Source organism: Nerophis lumbriciformis, linkage group LG12, assembly GCF_033978685.3.
Source record: "Nerophis lumbriciformis linkage group LG12, RoL_Nlum_v2.1, whole genome shotgun sequence".
In the NCBI taxonomy this organism is placed as follows: domain Eukaryota; kingdom Metazoa; phylum Chordata; class Actinopteri; order Syngnathiformes; family Syngnathidae; genus Nerophis; species Nerophis lumbriciformis.
In genome coordinates this window covers 41,980,982-42,002,167 of record NC_084559.2, presented here as the reverse complement: position 1 = coordinate 42,002,167, position 21,186 = coordinate 41,980,982, and the positions used below count along the sequence as shown (strand labels likewise).

Genomic DNA, 21,186 nt, shown 5'->3' with positions numbered 1-21,186 from the left:
AGAATTGTTGTACATTCTTGGGTAGCAGGTTATAGTTTGCTTTGTACATCATTTTAGATGTTTGCAAATGCACCAAATTGTTGAATTTCGATATTTTTGATTCAGTAAATAAAAGGTTTGTATGTTCTCTATATCCAGCATTATGTACAAACCCCAAAACCAGTGAAGTTGGAACGTTGTGTAAATTGTAAATAAATACTAAATACAATGATTTGCAAATCCTTTTCAACCTATATTCAATTGAATAGACTGCAAAGACAAGATACTTAACATTCGAACTGGAAAACTTTATTTTTTGCAAATATTAGCTGATTTGGAATTTAATGCCTGCAACATGTTTCAAAAAAGTTGGCACAAGTGGCAAAACAGACTGAGAAAGATGAGGAATGCTCATCAAACACTTATTTGGAACATCCCGCAGGTGAACAGGCTAATTGGGAACAGGAGGGTGCCATGATTGGGTATAAAAGCAGCTTCCATGAAATGCTCAGTCATTCACAAACAAGGATGCGGCGAGGGTCACCACTTTGTGAACAAATGTGTGAGCAAATTGTCGAACAGTTTAAGAACAACATTTCTCAATGAGCTATTGCAAGGAATTTAGGGATTTCACCATCTGCGGTCCGTAATATCATCAAAAGGTTCAGAGAATCTGGAGAAATCACTGCACGTAAGCGATGATATTACGGGCCTTCAATCCCTTAGGCGGTAGTACTACATCAAAAAGCGATATCAGTATGTAAAGGATATCACCACATGGGCTCAGGAACACTTCAGAAAACCCCTGTCAGTAACTACAGTTGGTCGCTACATCTGTAAGTGCAAGTTAAAACTTTCCTATGCAAAGCGAAAGCCATTTATCAACAACACCCAGAAACGCTGCCAGCTTCGCTGGGCCCGAGCCCATCTAAGATTGACTGATGCAAAGTGGAAAAGTGTTCTGTGGTCTGACGAGTCCACATTTCAAATTGTTTTTGGAAACTGTGGATGTCGTGTCGTTATTGTTATAGGCGCAAAGTTCAAAACCAGCATCTGTGATGGTATGGGGGTGTATTAGTGATCAAGGCATGGGTAACTTACACATCAGTGAAGGCACCATTAATGCTGAAAGGTACATACAGGTTTTGGAGCAACATATGTTGCCATCCAAGCAATGTTACACACGGACGTCCCTGCTTATTTTAGCAAGACAATGCCAAGCCACGTGTTACAACAGCGTGGCTTCATAGTAAAAGAGTGTGTGTACTAGACTGGCCTGCCTGTAGTCCAGACCTGTCTCCTATTGAAAATGTGTGGCGCAATATGAAGCCTAAAATACGACAACGGAGACCTCCGACTGTTGAACAACTTAAACAAGAATTACATCAAGCAAGAATGGGAAATAATTCCACCTGAAAAGCTTCAAAAATTAGGTTCTTCAGTTGCCAAACGTTTACTGAGTGTTGTTAAAAGGAAAGGCCATGTAACACAGTGGTAAAAATGCCCCTGTGCCAACTTTTTTGCAATGTGTTGCTGCCATTAAATTCTAAATTAATGATTATTCGCAAAAAAAATGAAGTTTCTCTGTTCAAACATTGAATATCTTGTATTTGCAGTCTATTCAATTGAATATAAGTTGAAAAGGATTCGCAAATCATTGTATTCTGTTTTTATTTACGAATTACACAACGTGACAACTTCACTGGTTTTGAGTTTTGTATTATTCTAATTGATCTTTTTTGTAACAACATTAGTGAATGAAGTGCACATTTGTAGTTGTTTCCCCATATTTCTGGACAATAACTCAAGTATGGTAACACTAGTGAGCAGTAAAGAATATGAAGTGATTTTTGTCTACATTTATGAACTTTATTCATTATTGACATGTTTCTTGCTACCTTATGTTGTATATATTTTGTACATGAGATTCCCAGTTCATTTTATCATCTATTATTACACCCAAAAATGTGTTTTATTTTACCCTTTCAATGTCTACTCTGTCTATTTGTAATTGTGTTTGACTTTCCTTTCTACTGTTACCAAATAGCATTATTTTAGTTTTACTGAGATTCAAAGATAGATAAGATTCACTTCACTTTGAGGGAGTTACTTTGTCCTTATATCCTACTTGGGGGATAATTCAAACGCCTCTTGATTGATGTGAACGCGCAAAACCAAGGAGGGAGGGCAAAAACAAGGGCGTAGAAGGGATAAAAACTGGTACGTCTTTTCCACTGACTGGAGTCACATGGCACAACGTCATCCGTGAAGGCAGTTGGAAGTTTTGAGTGTAAATTATCATCTAATTATTTGGCTTTAGTCAAGCTCAAAGAGGAAAGGAAGGGTTGCTAAACACGTAGCGCCCCTTTCATACACACAGTTTGTATACAACACCCAGCAAAATCCCTGCAGATGTTATTGTGATGTCTTTTGCTCAGTGGCTCTAGGAAGACAAGGTCCCTTTGGACGCACACACAGAGGCCTCATCGCTGTCAACGTTTTAAAGAAAGTTCATTGCGCTCTGCTTTTATTTCCCTGTGGGTGTTGAACTGAGCATGGCTGCCATTAGAGAGGTGAGAGTGCGGCTTTGCTCCTGTCTTCATGTCTTCAGATGCACTTCTCTCCATGCTGCTTTCCCACTTCTTCCCTAGCTGGGAATTCTCCTTTCTTTCTCAATCTCAGTCGGGCGGTTGGCAGGACTAAATACTCGATCCAAGTCTCCCTCGTCCTTGACTGCTACTCTGCAAGAAGCAGTTAAAGCCCCTTCAGGAGCAAACCTGTGTAAATATATCAGTGTTGTAGATGTAGATGCAAAATCAAAGGAGATGGGTAATGGTTTGTAGATTAGTTTGCCAAGGTTTTACACCCTGCATCATCTTTAATTATGTGCACGCTTACGTCATTTTTCTCACATTTAGTGAAGGCCACTGGGAGCTACAACCAAAGCGATGGTGGCAAAGTTATTTTTCTTTATCTTGATGCATTAGGCTGGCCTCTTTCATCTCCAAGGTCCAGGTGGGGTTTCACTTTTTTTAAAGAGTAAATTAAAAACATGACGATTTACTATTTGCCAATAAAGCATGAATAAACCAAAAAAAGTCACATCGAGTGCAATGAGAGCAAAAGGGTGCTATTGTTATAAGTGTAATAGGTGGAATTACAGGAGAACCTCAATTTACAAGCTTAATTGGTTCTGTGACAGAGCTCGTTATTCAAAACACAAGCATCCCAAATTAAGGTCTCATATTTGAATTAATTGAAAGTAATTTCATTGGAGCTTGGCCCCGAATATAGCACCATGTAATATGCATTTTAAATAGAAAAACAAACTTTTAGATTAAAAAAATGTTATGAAATTCCATACAGTAGCATGTACTACTAACAACTACAGTGGTTTTAAGAAGCAATCTAATAATGCACAGCATTTACTTTGGGAAGTGGACTTCTACTGTATCTCCTCCATATTTTAATGGAAAATGTCTGCTATTTATATATTATTTTAACATTCATGGCTACGTTACACTCATTCTGCTTCAGTATGGTGCAGATTAGCAGTCATACGCTCCAATTGCTTTGCCCCGTCATGTTTTTGATGATTTCTTTCTTGAATTCAATAAATATCATCTGCTTCTTCCCAGCACTGCCCTTCACGTCCAATTACTTCCTTCCATTGGTTGGAAAACAAAGATTTCTAGCTATAAGCTAATGCTAGCGAGTAAGACCAGATGTTTGGGTGAAACCTTATGTGGTTTGCGCTAAAGCATATTAGCCGAGAGATGGCTCTTATCTCGAAACACTTTTAAGTTGAGGTAGCATTCTATATGAAAAATATTGTGATCCAAAATAATTGCCTAGTTTTGAATTCATTGCTAAGCGAGCACACTTTGTAGAGTGTAAACACTAATGTCAGTTCATGTGTGGGCTCATTGCAAAAGGGAAAATGTATTCTTGAAAACTTGCTAAAATTGTGATTCTGTTCCTTCTCGGTAAATGTGCCAAACCGCCACTAAGTTGGTTGTACTTTTTTTTTTACGCCTAACAATAGTAGAAATCTGTAAAGTAGTTTCTGAGTTAGTTTTTCCCACTACTGTAATCCTCATGCAGGTTGTTGGCTTTTTGATCGTTTCCAGTTCCATAGGCCACCTCTACCTCACCTCTAAGTGATTACACCTCAAGAATAAAAGCAGGGAGCTCTGCGAGTGCAACAATCCACACAATGAAAAAAAACAAAAAAACTTAACTCAGACATTTGACTTTGCCTCGCAATGTCAAAGGCTTTTTTTTACCTCTTTTTTTTTTAAACACTAAAAAGAGACTATTTTAATGGTGCACTTCCTTCCTACAACCTTGGTAATGTTGAAAACTTTTCAAAAAGTTAATGTCCTAATAATAATAATAAGACATGGCTTAGCACGGGAAAAATTGCAGTAGTGATTATAATGACAATCGGTGGGCTTGTTTTAATCCATTACAGAGGCTCAAAACTTCAAATTCCCTCAAGAATAGTTCTGCATAAGCGTCGACTGTGGTAATGAAGGAAGACAGATGTCACTACTGGGTACCTAGACTGTTCAACTGAAGCCCTAACTATGTCTAAATCTTAATTGGTTCTATGACCAAGCTTGTAACTCAAAATACTTGTACCACAAATCAACATCAGCCATTAAAATTAATTACAATTAATTTAATCAGTGTTAAGTGATTAAATTAAAAACTGTTAATCAAAAATACCAAACACTACAATATGAACATATAACATGCTGTTTGAAAAGAAAAATAGGCTCTCAAATAAGAAATAGTGTTGGCAGTGAATATCCACTTCTTCTTTTCAGCTCACTTTCCCCGTTCCCACGGTTGGAAAACAAAGTAGCTAGAAGTTATAACAGGGCTATATGCTTAGCTTTTTCACTAGTAGCACCGATGCTATTAAATGAAAAGAATTAGTAGTACAGAACATATTATTGTAGCACGGAAAAAAATTAGGAGCAATATGAAATATCTTAAATATCACAATTTCATTTTTATAACTCAAAACTATGCACACGTGTGCACACATGCATGTAAACACAATGCCATCATAAGGCCTACTGAAATACTCAAAGACTGAGAACATGCCGAAACTGTGCTAGCACTGTCACTAACACGAGTGTTGGGTTGGCCAATAGGTGGGTTGCAATCACGTGATCGAGAGGGACATCCAGGCACTTCCGGGTTTCATGCGATGGTCTAAGCCTCATTAGGCTACTGTTTATTTACCTGAATTTGGGCGTATTTTGAAATGTTTAAAGGCAAATATATAAGCAATTGTGAAATAAATATTTAAGATGGGATGGAGTGGATTTATACACTCTAGTTTTGTCCCGAACTTGTCTTTTAGTAGTAAGTAAACCAACAAAGGCTCCTAATTAGTCTGCTGACATATGCAATAACATATTGTGTCATTTATCATTCTATTTCGTCAAAATTATAAAGGACAAGCTGTAAAAATGAATTATTAATCTACTTGTTCATTTACTGTTAATATCTGGTTACTTTCTCTTTTAACAAGTTTTATTTACACTTATGTTAAAATGTGATAATCACTTATTCTTCTGTTGTTTAGATACTTTACGTTAGTTTTGGATGATACTACCAATGTATCCGATACCAAGTCGTTACAGGATCAAACATTGGTCATATTCAAAGTCCTCATGTGTCCAGGGACGTATTTCTTGAGTTTATAAACATATGAATTCTTTTAAAAAAGAAAAAAGATTTTGTGACGATACAAAATATTAATGTAATCATAGTAGTATAGACTAGATACGCTACTGTACTTGGTATCATTACAGTGGATGTCAGGTGTAGATCCACCCATGGCATTTCTTTACATTCAGGGTGCTAGCTTGCTGTTAGCGGTTAGCTATTGTATCCTCCTACGGTGTGTAGTGAAGTATGTTTAGTTATTCCTCGTCCTGCAGTGATAAAGATACATGTAAGAAACTTACTTTATTTGTCGCCATGGAGGCGAGGATTAGTGATTTAGAAGTAGCTAAACCACTGCCGACTGCGAATGGACGTTTGGCGCTGGCTAGCTAGCCATGTCTTAAAGCACCTCTTCCTGAGGGCGTTTCAGTGTTATAACTTCACCTTTATCTTTAGTTTTTAAGCCAAAAAGCGTCCATTCTCCTTTTTCTGTCTACACACTGTGCTTGTAAGTACTCCGTCTATGTGCACTGTCGAACATGCTCCTCTGCTCGCAAAACTAGCAATGTTATGACGTGATGACGCGCCGTCATGCCCGGCAACCGGTACTTTTCAGAGTATAGTACCATTTTTGATTCAGTAGTACCGCGATATTATACCAGTACCGGTATACCGTACAACCATAATACACTCTTAAGAACTTTTTTTTTGAGGATTTAAACCATTTATCATCACCAAGAAGACCAAAACTTCACTTCATTTGACACAGTATTTAGAGAAGAAAAGATTGGAGGTACATCATGTCTTTACATCTGAGGGGTCCAGAAATTAAACATTAGTCCGTGAAAGACAAAGTTGGACTTATTCGTGTATCACTCAGTAACTTATTTGATTGACATAACGAGTACCGTGCTGCTGTGATTGTGACGCTAATGAAAGAAAAGATATGTTTATTTGCAGTTGATTTCCTGCTCCAAATATTAGTCTCATCTACAATTCATGTCTGCAGATGTTTTATGATGTGAAGTTCATATGTTGTCTCATTATTTAGCTCGAGATATCCCTGTTGTTCAGCAATGTTTGATAGACATATCAAGATTCAGTATATGATGTTGAGCCAACAAGATATTTATTCATCTACTTTATTAATAATAATAAGCGTATTTAATTGATGAATATATATATATATCTCTATATATATATATATATATATATCTCTATATATATATATACACTATATACATATATATATATATATATATATATATATATATATATATATATATAAAATAATATATATAAAATAATATATGACGAATATCACCAAAGATGCTATAATATGGTCATCCGTGTCAAATAAAGCACTTTGCTTCCCTGCACAACAACCACTAAGATTTAGTAGTTTCTGAAAATCGACAACAAATATATGGTGGATTGGACCAACAATCACAATATTTATTATTAGGACTTAACATGACGTTAGTTTATTTGCACAACCATGTCTTTGTAGTTATATTTAGGCACAGCAACCACAATACAACACAAACTAATGCAATCTCTTGTCCTTTTCTTACATTTAGTTCTGCTCTCAAAAATTGCTAATATAGTAAACTTGATTGCGTCACAGAAAGTTTTTCAAACAAATTAAATGTCCAAACAAACATTTTACAAAGTGATCACTGCAGACACGAGCATGGTCCGATTGTATTCCACAAGATGATGAAAGTGATATTTTTAAGAGCCAATTCTTTTAACGCACTTTTGTTTTTCCCTGACTTTATTACCTTTATTAACCTCCTCTTTCAGGACTCTATGAAAGCTAATTCCTATCTCTCTATTAAAACGATTGGAACAGCAATACAACATATACTGCTCAAACTCTACACTCACTCTCACTTGTTTTAATGCTACGCTCAAGGTGATTGACCATCGTGTGGATTAAGCCGCGAAAAAGGAAAACGGACATGACGTCGTCTGCAACCCTCATATAGAGCAAAACTCATATCCCGATATAGTTTGGCCCTTAAACAAGCGGTAGAAAACGGATGAATGGATGGGTATCCATTCATCCGTTTTCTACCGCTTGTCCCTCTCCCATAAATGGAAATATCCGTTGATGTAACTAATTATCTCTACCATGCCTTGATTTTGTTTTTTGGGGGCTGATGGGGATCCCAAATACACAAAAACAGGAACCAACAGGTAAAAAAAAGTATGTTGTGCATAATAGTATCACAACTTGAAGGGGAACTGCACTTTTTTTGGAATTTTGCCTATCGTTCACAATCATGATGAAAGACATTACAACAGATGGATTTTTTTTTAATGAATTCTAAATATGAAATAAACGTAAATAAAAGTTTGCTTACAGCGGAGCAACAGGGAGCTCCACTATTCCGCCCATACAATCCAATAAATATCCATTCAAAAAGCGCCAACAATACTCAATTTACATTTTGTGACTTGACTATTAAATATTGGTGATATTGTTATTATAAGCACTAACGAGACAAACTATTTACAGCAGCGCCTATGTTTACATCACCGAGTGGTCTGTTGTTTCCTTGCTTCCCTGCTCCATGTACGTTGTCTGTAGTTCATAAATCATAACTCTCACCTGGACATGAGACGTCTGGATAGATAATCCGAAAAGTTGGGACACTTTGACCGCCATTTAGGACCTGGAACTGGCGAGAACGACACAAAAAGCGCTTGTTCCCCGCTCCCCACCCCATTTCCAATGAGACATTCTTCATTTAAATGAACATCCCAGCTGTCAGCATCTTAATGACAGCAGACCTTATACAGTAAGTGATGTTTTATTATGTTAGTTGGCTATCATAAAGTCTACATTGAGCAGAAAAAAAAGCAAACGTGATGCGTTTTTTTAAATGAATGTGCCGTGTATGCTTAAAATGATCAAAATATGTAAATGATAAATGTTATTATAAATGTTACTACATTACATATATACTTACATCATGTATATAAAACCCTAATGGAGGTGTTTGGATGTTTTATAGGAGCTCTATAGGCAGAATTGAACAGCTCCCATAGGCTCCATTGTAAGCAGACCTTTGATGTCCTTCATAATGAATGTGAACGATAGGCACAATTTAAAAAAAAAAGTGCAGTAAATCTTCAGTCTTATAAAAAAATAAACCATTTAGCTATGCTCAATTCTTTAGCTCACAAAAACACAAGAACAAAATGTGAAATAAAGTGCTCTAGTTTAAGAAGACATGTTTAAACGTCAGCAGCAACATGAACATAATTGAACTCTAACAATGTTTTTTTTTATAGGTAAACAATATTATAGGACATACACACAAATATTTTACCCAGGAGCACCAACCTGCCAACTGCTTCATGATGCTGTGTTCTGAAAATGTATTTCAAAAACTCATTAACTATTGTTACTCCTTACTTTACCAAAAAAATAATTACTCTTTAATAAATGTAATTACTAGGTAAAGTAAATAATAAGTACCTGGCATAATAATACGCATCTAAAAAATATCTGGCATAACGCAGTTGAGATAAGTTTCATGAGAGCAGTGTGTGCGTCTGTGTGTGTGCCTTTAAAAGACGGTGCTTGTTGCCTAGTGACGTGGGACGAGTCCACTCTCAGTCTTAGTCTCACAGGCATTTTAGCTTGAGCTGTTTTTGTTAGCTTCGCAGGCCAGCAGCGGCAGTTTGTAGGCTCAAACGGCAGCTCTTTTGAATCGTTCACTGGTTTGTGTTACCTCTGCTGAATAAATAGATTGAATGTGCTTCCATGTCTGTATGTTCTTGTCAACAAACGGGGTATTGTTTTGGATGGCAGGTTTGTCACTTCAATCATTGATATGTTGTTCAATATTCCCTCCGACTCTCGTAGTTACTAGTGTGTAATACAGTTTGTGTCAAGTTTTAAGATAGTGAAAAAAAACGGCTTTTATTGGCCAGTTCTTTTCCACTAAGACCTTGTTTCCTCCGTGTTGGAAGACGGGATAAGTGCGTGAGCCTTAAATGCCGCAGGATGGAGAGACACACAAAGCTCTCGGCACAGACAGAGTGATCAGTGACATTTCTGCGTTAATCACTTGTCCATTTGATTATGGTTAAAGTTTATTTCAAACATTCTATACAGATGGGCGAACACTTGCACTGTACAGCACGGTATCAGCCAATGCTATCAAGTAAGACCGGTAATTTAGGACCAAATCTTATGGGCCTCATCCTGACAATCACTACAGCCACAAGCAGTGAGGAGGCTCGTAACTCAAATGTATGCATGTAACTTATGGGAGACCTATTTTGCAAAACCAGGCCAATAAGAACATGACTTGTGGACTGCAAATGGACCCCTGGGGTACACTTTGGTCATCCTTGCAGGCACAAGACATTGATACAACGTTGATTATACATACATGTGCTTTAAAACTGACTTTGAAACAATGTCGCAAAATAGTTGTATTTGTAAATTGAGACAATGTTGATGGTCAAAAGCATTTCAAAGGTCAAATCAACGTCACAACCTGACATTGATTAAATGTCGTCAGAAAGCATGTTGTTCCAACGTTATGTTTGAGTTGCTCAACATCAGGACCTATTTTAACAAGTTCTCAACGGTGTTTCAATGTCTTGTGCCTGCTGGGATGCCTGGTCTACGCTGATTAGGTAAAAAGTACTACTCTAAGTAACTGGACATAGTTATTTGGACTGTTCTTACATGCTAATGACATGCTACATAGCTATTGTTAGGTTATTAGACTATAGTAATGTTATAATAAGATCAGCTAGGAGTCACATCACTGTTATTGGCAAAAATGCGAAACGTCAGCCAGTAATTCTCGCTGGATTTACCTGCCAGTGCTTTGGTGTTAACACACAAGTAATTACCACCTCATCTAATTCTGTTTATATGTATACTTTTGAGAGGTGAGTTACAAAGAAATGTTTTCGCTTATTTGCGTATTTATTTCTTTGATGCGTCTTTGACTTCATTGCTTGTTTCATGGTGCGAGATAGCAGCTCCCAATGGACATGTGATGACGTTGGCGAAGGTTCACTCGCCCTGCCTGTGTTTAGGAGGGAGGAGAGGGTGTTTATGTGGGCCTGCCTGTTTCCCAGCCTCCCCTCAGACGACAGACACTTGCACTGCATCCTCTTCCATCCCTCGGTCTCTCTTTTTGGTCCAATTGAACTCCTTCCCCCACTCACTCACTTTTATATTTCTTGTCTTTGCCTGCCCTCTAAAGGCCAAAGGACTGTGCACTTTGTATGTGTGTGTAGATTGCATCTGGCACACACACACTCACACACACACACACACACACGGAGAGGATGGTGTAATTATCCAGTGCTCTAGTGTAATACCCCAGGTGTTGTATTTATCTCCAGTACAGTGTTTGACACCCAGCACCGACCTAAATGCACTTCACCTGCCATCCCTGCAGTAGCTCCCAAGCACAGAACTGTGTTCTGGAAGAAGAAATTACCAACATTGTGTGGATGTTTATATGTTTTTTGTCAGCGTAGTTGCACCATGTTGGCACTTGTTAGTGTGAGTAATTATCTCTTTATGTAGTAGCACATCATAACGCTGATGTAAATAATAAGTGAAGGGTTTACAACAGACCTGGGCATTCTGCGGCCCGCGGGCCACATCCGGCCCTTTGTGCGTCCCTGTCTGGCCCGCGTGAGACCAATCATAAATTACAAAATACATTTTAAAAAGTATCTATGTCGAGTGTACAATACAACGGTGTTGCTTTTGTTTTGAAAAGCGTTATTTGTATTACTTCCGTGTGGACGTATGCGCATGTGGGATTGTGAGTGAATGTGAACAGCGGCAATCACAAATTACAAAATAAAGTTTAAAAAACATCTATGTCGTGCGTGTGCTGTGCTGTTTTTATTTTGAAAAGTGTTATTTATGGGCGTATGTCTGGGTGTAACCTGTGAGTGAAGAAGGTGCACAGCGACAAGTGATGAGACGCTAAAAAGAGAAAAGTTGATGACGAATGTCGTGTTTCCAACAAGACTGCCAAGTATTTATTTACAGAAATTAAAGATAAAGCCGTGTGCTTAATTTGTGGTACACAGGTTGCTGTGTTTAAAGAATATAATTTGAATCGCCACTACACAACGAAGCACGAGGAAAAATACCGGAATCTGTCTGATGAAGAGCGCGCAAGGGAAGCTGATGCGTTGATGGTAAAACTGCAAACCCAACAAGGACTTTTTGCCAAAGTTCACAACCCCAGAGATGCAGCTGTCAGGACAAGTTTCGTCATTTCTCACAAAATCGCCAGAAAAAGTAAGGCGTTTTCTGATGGAGAGTTTAGTAAGGAGTGCTTATTGGGACTCTGTTGCGCTGATATGCCGGAGACTTTGACTGTTTTTCGCTGGCTTTGGATGAGAGCTGTGATGTACGTGACACCGCCCAGCTGCTCATCTTCTTACGTGGGATAACTGCAGACTTTCAAATCACGAGGGAGCTGGCAGCCATGCAGTCAATTAAAGAGACAACCACAGGTAATGACTTCTCACATAGGTAAATGCGTGTTTGGACATGTTAGGACTGAAATGGGACAAACTGGCAGGTGTGACAATCCAATCCAATCCACATTATTTATATAGCACATTTAAACAACAAAATGTTTCCAAAGTGCTGCACAACAATATTAAAAACAATATTCAAATATTATCCTTAGCTCCACCAATGACTGAATAAAAACAAAAAATAATTACATACAAAACCAATATAAAAAACAATATAAAATAAATATGATTAAAAACTATTTTTAAAAACAGATGGTTGTCCAAATCTGACGGGGAAACATGTTGGATAATGCAGGATAAAGTGACAGAAATTAACCCTGTGCAGAAAACCATCAAAAGCAATCTGATTTTGTATAAAGTTAAGTTAGGTTAAATGAAATGATTATTATTATTAGTAATTATTATTATTATTATTTATCTTACGGTATATCAAAAATAATATTGAGCTACCGTATTTTCCGCACCATAAGGCGCCCTGGGTTATAAGCCGCGCCTTCAATGAACGGCATATTTCAAAACTTTGTCCACCTATAAGACGCCCCGTGTTATAAGCCGCATCTAACTGCGCTAAAGGAATGTCAAAAAAACAGTCAGATAGGTCAGTCAAACTTTAATAATATATTAAAAACCAGCGTGATGTGGGCGCGCACGGAGTCGTATATCAACATGGACGGAGCTGCGTGAAAAAAGCCACCCGGCCTCTTCGCGTAAACTTCCCTTAACCACTCGCTCATCTTTTCTTCATCCATCCCTTCGAGTTAGCTTTTATGATGACGCCGGCTGGAAAGGTCTCTTTTGGCAAGGTCTTCCTTTTGAATATCACCATGGGTGGAAGTTTCTGGCCATTAGCATGGCAAGCTAGAACCACAGTGAAGGAAGACTTCTCATTCCCTGTGGTGCGAATATTCACCGTACGTGCTCCCGTTGTATCCACAGTGCGGTTCACAGGAATATCAAAAGTCAGTGGAACCTCGTCCATGTTGATAATGTTCTCTGGCCGGATCTTTTTTTCAGCTATCTTGTTTTTACAATATGCACGGAAAGTAGCCAGCTTTTCTTGAAAGTCTTTAGGCAGTTGCTGTGAAATAGTAATCCGTGTGCGGATGGAGAGATTGCGTCTTTTCATGAACCGGATCCCTGTCGCTTAGTAGGAGCCATTTTGTGGTCTTTACAGATGTAAACACACAAAGGAAATGAAACGTAATATTCGCACGCTTCTTCTTCTTCTACGCGGGCGGGTGGTTGCTTACAGTAGAAGAAGAAGCGCTTCCTGTTCTATGGGGGCGGGTGCTTACCTTGGCGGTTGCTTGCGTAGAAGAAGAAGCACTTCCTCTTCTACGGGGAAAAAAGATGGCGGCTGTTTACCGTAGTTGCGAGACCGAAACTTTATGAAAATGAATCTTAATATTTATCCATATATAAAGCGCACCGGGTTATAAGGCGCACTGTCAGCTTTTGAGAAAATTTGTGGTTTTTAGGTGCGCCTTATAGTGCGGAAAATACGGTAAATTGATTTGAAATATTGTCGGTGTTGCCCTCCAGCAGTGCTCGGGTTGCTCATGCGGCCCTTGGTAAAAATTAATTGCCCACCCCTGGTTTACAAGCTAAACACTGTTAGGATTTGCTTTTGGTGGAGTATGGAGAAAGTTAACGATTTTTATTTTTTAGGAATTTTTTTAACGGAATTGTCGAAGACCCGAAAATTCAGTTGTCGTATCGAGCAGAAAACAGATGAATTGCTGTAGCTCAACTTCCCATAGTTGACATGTGGTTAAAATGGGATGTTATGATTAGCGGTATTAATGATCAATCACGGTTAAACTCCCGTTAGGTAGTATTGCCACTTTAAATGAAAATAGTTGTAAAAACGTGACAAACTCACGGACCAGTGACACTGCTTGTGCATGGAGAAATACAAAACCCAAAACCAGTGAAGTTGGCACGTTGTGTAAATCGTGAATAAAAAACAGAATACAATGATCCTTCGATCCCTCAGGCGGTACTACATCAAAAAGCAACATAAGTGTGTAAATGATATCACCACATGGGCTCAGGAACACTTCAGAAAACCCCTGTCAGTAACTACAGTTGGTCGCTACATCTGTAAGTGCAAGTTAAAACTCTACTATGCAAAGCCAAAGCCATCTATCAACAACACCCAACAACAACGCCGGCTTTGCTGGGCCCGAGCTCATCTAAGATGGACTGATGCAAAGTGTAAATGTGGACTCGTCAGACCACAGAACACTTTTACATTGTTTTTGGAAACTGTGGACGTCGTGCCCTCCGGAACAAAGAGGAAAAGAAGCATCCGGACTGTTCTAGGCGCAAAGTTCAAAAGCCAGCATCTGTGATGGTATGGAGGTGTATTAGTGCCCGAGGCATGGGTAAACTATACATCTGTGAAGGCACCATTAATGCTGAAAGGTACATACAGGTTTTGGAGCAACATATGTTGCCATCCAAGCAACGTCTTTTTCATGGACACCCCTTCTTATTTCAGCAAGACAATGCCAAGCCACGTGTTACAACAGTGTGGCTTCATACTAAAAGAGTGCGGGTACTAGACTTGTCTCCCATTGAAAATGTGTGGCCCATTATGAAGCCTAAAATACCACAACGGAGACCCCGGACTGTTGGACAGAATTCCACCTGAAAAGCTTCAAAAATTGGTCTCCTCAGTTCCCGAACGTTTACTGAGTGTTGTTAAAAGGAAGGCCATGTAACACAGTGGTACAAATGCCCCTGTGCCAACTTTTTTGCTATGTGTTGCTGCCATTAAATTCTAAGTTAATGATTATTTGCAAAAATAAATGAGTTTCTCAGTTCAAACATTAAATATCTTGTCTTTGCAGTCTATTCAATTGAATATAAGTTGAAAAGGATTTGCAAATCATTGTATTCTGTGTTTATTTACGAATTACACAAGGTACCAACTTCACTGGTTTTAGGTTTTGTAAACTAGCGCGTTAATCACTAGTAATCTTAAATGCTAGCATGAATATAAGAGACATTAGCATCTAATCCTAATACTATTTGGGAACACTTCAGAAAAAACCCTGTCAGTAACTACAGTTGGTCGTTATGTAGACTACATGAAAGTGTTAAAATCATAATATGACCCATTTTAAATAAACAAGATGTATATTTGAACACTCAAATAACAATAATTTCCATGAAGAATTCAGGACAATATTTATTGTTTATTTTGCCAGGAACAATATATTGCATTTCTATTTATTTTAAATAAAACTTAGTACTTAAGTACTTTTGTATACCGTCATAAAAATGATAACGCTAATCATTTTGGTCACAAATACCGTGACGACATGCGGCAACATGGCTTGGTTGGTAGAGCGGCCGTGCCAGCAACCTGAGGCTTCCAGGTTCGATACCCGCATCCGCCATCCTAATCATTGCCGTTGTGTCCTTTGGCAAGACACTTTACACACCTGTTTTCAATGTCACCCACACTGCCACTTCATTTTACACACTATGGCATTTTGTTTGGATATATACCACAATAATATCGTGCCGTGGCTAGGGTTGCAAAGGGGTGGAAAGTTTCCGGTAAATTTCCAGAAACTTTCCCGGAAATTTACCACGGGAAGTTAAGCTCGGGAAGTTTGGACATTTTGACCATTTTTTGATTATTCAAAGTTGGACACCGTCCATCTTATTCTGTAGAATAAGATGAGAAGCTTGTAAAACACTAATGCAATGCCACACACAGATATAAATAGTCAGCTAAACAATTGGAGTAGTCTTTAAAAATATTTCACTGATGGACAAATGAATAGAAATAGGCTAGATGAATAAATGCAGAACAGAAGGCAGAGGAAACTACACGTTTTGATTTAGTATTTGCTAGTTGAACTTTACAGATCACAAAAAAGGTAAATTCGGATCGCTAATGTTGTTAGCATAAATGAATGGGATTTAACATATAGAAAATTAGCATCACGGCTAACGGAGAAATATTTTTGGTTCATTATGAGACTGTGGTGGTACATAAACCTAGCTAGCTAGAGATATAGGCCCCAAAATCATTTAACAAATCAAATCAACTTTATTTATAAAGCACATTTAAAATTTACCACAGGGGTAGCCAAAGTGCTGTACAATGGGCAGGTTAAAAGATAATACGAGAACCGAGCAAACACAACACAACACAAACAGAGCACGATAAAAAATAAAGTACAGGAACAGCTAGCTAGCTTGAGTGGAAGTCTGCTGGAGTAGTCTACAGTCATACAGTAACAAGCAATCACACCTCTATTAAACTTAAATACCATAGATCAAATATATTTACCCCAGTAATATCATCAAAACTTACCTGACTGGATGAAGTCATTGGGCCTCAATAGCCCTGCTGTAGTGTGTAGCATGCTGGGAATTATCTGTGCATGTGATGGAAGAATGCACTGCACATGTGATGGAGGAATGCACAGTGAAGGGTTGAAATTCAACTGAATTTGCATTAAATCAGGTTGTTTTAGCTAATAATCATGCTGCAAGATCTAGCATGTTGCATTATTCCCATTAATTTCCCATTAATTCCCGTTAATTCCCATATATTCCCGTTAATTCCCATGGAAAGTTTCCAACTTTGAATATTCCCGGAATTTTGCAACCCTAGCCATGGCCTTAATAACATGATATTATCGTACCGAGAGATTTTGATACGTTACATCCCTGGTAATGTGTTTGTATAAGTTTAGATTGGGGTACGTCGTTTCTCAATAGGGAAAGTCGTTAATGCCTTTGTTTTCATGTTAGCATTTAAGCTAGCGAGCTGGCGCTAGTCAGTCCATGATTTTATGAAAGTGCAGTTATAAATCTCGGGTTTTCAGTCATTTTGATTTTAAACAGCAATACTAACCGTCGGGAGTTTTAACGCAGTTATCATTCGTACCATTTATTGTTACATCCCCCAATGTGGTGTTTTGAAGTAAAATATTAGGAAAGACTTAAACAAGGAACGAGTCATTGCGGCATGTTTTACAGATTAGCCCACAGTTGTTTGGTCGATGTCTGACTTTTTTAGTACAAACGAAGGAGTTCTTCCTTCCTGTTTTTGCCACCAATTTCTTTTCGGGTTTTGTTGGTTTAGCTTCCATTGTGCTCTGCTATGTTGTTGACATCCTTACTCTCGTAAAGTTATTTCAAGTGACGTAAAAATGCTCCTGCAAAGTAGCAGTATGGCTGCCGTTACGTTTTGGCGCAGCCCGGACGTTAAAATGACGATACAAACAACAATATTACAAGTTATATCGTACAGGTGCCATTTTTGTTTGGTACTACGATTAATATGGTAATGTCCACCAGCACTACTGTGTTGTATTGTAACCTGTTGGAAACAAGCTGACTCACCACCACCCTCTTTGATCAAATGTGTGCTCTTATGTCCTTGACAGCTGCCCCTCATGTTTGACTCTTATGTAGATGAATTCCATTAGCAGGTAAATGAGCGCTGACCTCAGTAGAGTGCTCAGATGTGCTCCACATGGCTGATTTTTTTGGAGTCAATCCAAAAACAAGGCTGCCTGTTGTAGGCTAGTGCAGATTCCAAAATGGCTTCAAAGCAGCTCTTCACCTGTCACACTCCGAGCTTCCACAGAGGCGTTCGCTCACTCACAACGAAAGCAAACAAAAGAGTACAAACTTGACTCAGGCCTACCTGACTCTGAAAATGTATTTGTAGGCAATACAAAAATCTGAACTGAATATCTCCTCCAGGTTCTGAGCTCCTCCAGCTGACTGATGGAAAAGGTTGTACTGCGTTGGACTTGGTCTCCGCACAAAGTCAGAAGGCGGAGCTTGTCCGCAGCGCAGAAGCAGGTGACTCCAACCTGAAGAAGGCCACAGAGGGGATGAACTACGCTCTCTTGGAGGCGGGCTCTTGCATGCTGGCACACCTCATTGTGTGCCACCTGCAGGAGACGGGCCTGCCCGGACGCATGGAGCCCAGCCACATGGCCTCCGGCCTGGGGAACAAACTGGTCCAGGCCCTGGAGAGGCACTCCCTCCAAAAAGTGACGCAAGGCTGGATGGACCAACGAGCGGTGAGACTCGTACGCGACACCGACACTCTGCTGGAGTTTGCCAGACAGAAACTGTCAGGGCAAGTGTGTGCTGTGGTGAAGGAGCACGAAGGGGAGAATACGTTGCTTCTCATGGAGATCCTGGAGAATCTGGAGTCTCAAGGACAAATACTCTTGGCTGAAGTCGACAAAGACTTTAGAAATTAGCCGTTGAAGACGTTGGTGTTGTAATTGAGCACATGAAGGTACATTAGGAAGGGGACAAATGTTTGCACAGTTTTTCATGTTACAAATGCATACATTGACTATTATATATGACTATGAGAAATTGTTATTGACAAGTGTTAGAGTGTATTTACTGTAGATATACTGTACATATTTAAACTCACATACTACCTCAAGCTTGTTTGTACGATTGGATTAACAAAATAAAGAATTGCCTTGTTCATACCAGAGTGGCGAGACATGCTCCAAATGAAAATGCACGCGCTCCTGTGCATGAGTAGGAATCAAAGGAATGCTGAAACATAATTGCGCATTGAAGGAATATTTCACCTGAGTACAATTGTTACCCTAAATAACACTATATTATTGCGTTTTGTCCTTCAATATCCACGTTTCACACTACAAACACATGTATGATTTGTTAAGTTCCGAAAGCTCTCCCAGAATGCTTTGCGGCATTTGATGTTAAACATCTTCACATGAATCCATAAACCGTACGTTAGATTGTTTATTTGTAGTATGAAACATGTACTGTATATTGAATGAAAAAATACAAAATGATAGTGTTGGTAAATGAAATAATCCTTAATCTCCATATTTCTTAGACTCTTGCACACATGCAGCCTGGCAATGACAGCGCGGGTGACTACGTGGAAAGTCTGGTAACATCTGATCTTAAACCAGGGCTGGTTTAGGGCTCGGCAGGCATTTGTGAGAAATGTAAAAGGGGCATCTTGTGTACATCATGCTTTTTTTCTGTGCTAATGCAGTATGACATTGCCTTCTTCATTCAATTTGGTTGTTCGCTATGTGTCCAACGCCAACCTGGAGAAGTGGATTGCACTTTGTCAGGCCTCTACCTTCACACCTGTGCAACTTGGGTGGACCACCTGAAGACTGAGGCCCTGTCTACATTAAGCCGGATAACTCCTTAAACAAATATTTTTTTAGCCTAAGCTTCGTGTCAGCTACACTAAACCATCGTTTAAGGTTCCCCTCCTTAGATAATTTTTTACACGGGTAAGTGCGCTGTGTATTTCTTGAATCTCCAGCTCCTAGCTTTGTATGGACTCATCAATCGTTTACAAACTGAGTTCGGAGAAGAAGTGACGCCAGAAAGACCGCGCACCACACAGAAAGTGATGTCAGAAAGACCACGCCCCACACAGGAAGTGACGTCAGAAAGAACGTGCCTCAGCCAGCTTCATAATAAAGCGGTTTCGTAACTCGGAGCTAACCACTGGAAATATGGAGTATAGTCATCCAGACATGCATTTATGTACAGATGGAAGGAGAAATCACACATGAATACTTTAGGAGAAAGCGATTGCAGCTATTTCGGATACAACACTTCTCAGACGGCAAGAGAACTTTCGAATTCTACTTACCGAAAAACGTTGTCCATTTGTCAAAGGAGAGTCAACGAGAATACGGGCTCCCGTGGATGTGATAAAAAAGGTAGCGTGTGCTTTGTATTACCTGGCCGTCGGGGGAAGACTACGGAAAACGGCATGTATGTCGCAGACTTAACGTCTCGGTCCAGAGTATATAAAGTCACCAAAAACTAATGGACAATGAAGGTGAAGGCAAAAAAGTGAGGAGTGTCCTGACCAGATATCTAGATCCCTAGATTGATTGATGTAAAATGTTCTTTATCACATTGTTTACTTTCACATGTCCATTAAAGATTCGAGTAATTTATGATGGCTCAGGTGTGATTCTCTACAATAGGGCCCCACAGCACACCGGATTCCAGTTAATTGAAATACCACAACACTGGATATTGTTCAGATAAGTTAAATTGAATTCAAGAACTTGCACACAAAGCAACACTGGAGGTGACTATGACGTGCGCATTTTCCGCGCATGCTTACTAGGTCGCGTTGCGCCGGCGGACGGAGGAGGGGCAGGTGGTCTTATACGACCATTATGTGTGTGTGTGGACAAGGATAAGGTTAGGTGGGATTTACCCTGGATAACCTCAGCTGGCTTAGTGTAGAAGGCACCTGAGCTCTTGCTGGTATGGTACGCAACCCCCTGACCACAATAAGGTGGCAATCCATGCGGGGGTGGGGGGGGACTAAAAAGTTCCTTCAGCAACATGTTTTCAACCATCACAACCATGTATCTTAACTTGATGGCCTAATTCCTAAATTGAATTTAACCTTAAGTGGGACTTCACACACAATAGTCCATATTGACAAAACTGAAAAGCACAGTAGTCTTATGAATGATACAAAAACATTCTTCTCGAACTAGTGTATCCTCTGGTCAGCTGCATCATGCCTCAAGGTTTCTGCATTTTTCCACGCATTTACACAGAGAAACTTAAAAGAAAAAGTACATTATGTGTGTTGTTCCAAAGCATGCCTTCATCATGTGTTTATGCAGTAGTGCGTCAGACCCGGAAGCAGCAAATATACATAGTTTTTACTTATAGTTGTGTAGATGTCACAATCGTTGGCTCGCCTGCTGATGGCATCATATAGCGTTCAAAATAAAAGGTGCCCTGTTCAGTATCTCCCAGGTGTTCACATATTATGATATTGAACACGTTAAATCCCATACTTGCCAACCCTCCCGGATTTTCCGGTAGACTCACGGAATTCAGCGCCTCTCCCGAAAACCTCCCGGGACAAATTTTCTTCCGAAAATCTCCCAAAATTCAGGCGGAGCTGGAGGCCACGCCACCTCCAGCTCCATG

The 21,186-nt window shown here is 39.3% G+C and overlaps 1 protein-coding gene across 2 annotated transcripts in view; it reads left to right on the top strand.

Annotated features, from left to right (window-relative positions):
- Nucleotides 1-20,085, top strand: part of slf1 (SMC5-SMC6 complex localization factor 1) — an 85,739-nt gene extending 65,654 nt beyond the window's left edge. For both annotated transcript variants that reach the window (XM_061986616.2, XM_061986615.2), the window contains exon 18: nucleotides 17,953-20,085. In XM_061986616.2, the coding sequence (XP_061842600.1) occupies nucleotides 17,953-18,464 (512 nt within the window). In that variant the 3' untranslated portion in view covers nucleotides 18,465-20,085. The remainder of the gene's footprint in view (nucleotides 1-17,952) is intronic.
- The last annotated feature ends 1,101 nt before the right edge of the window (nucleotides 20,086-21,186 follow it).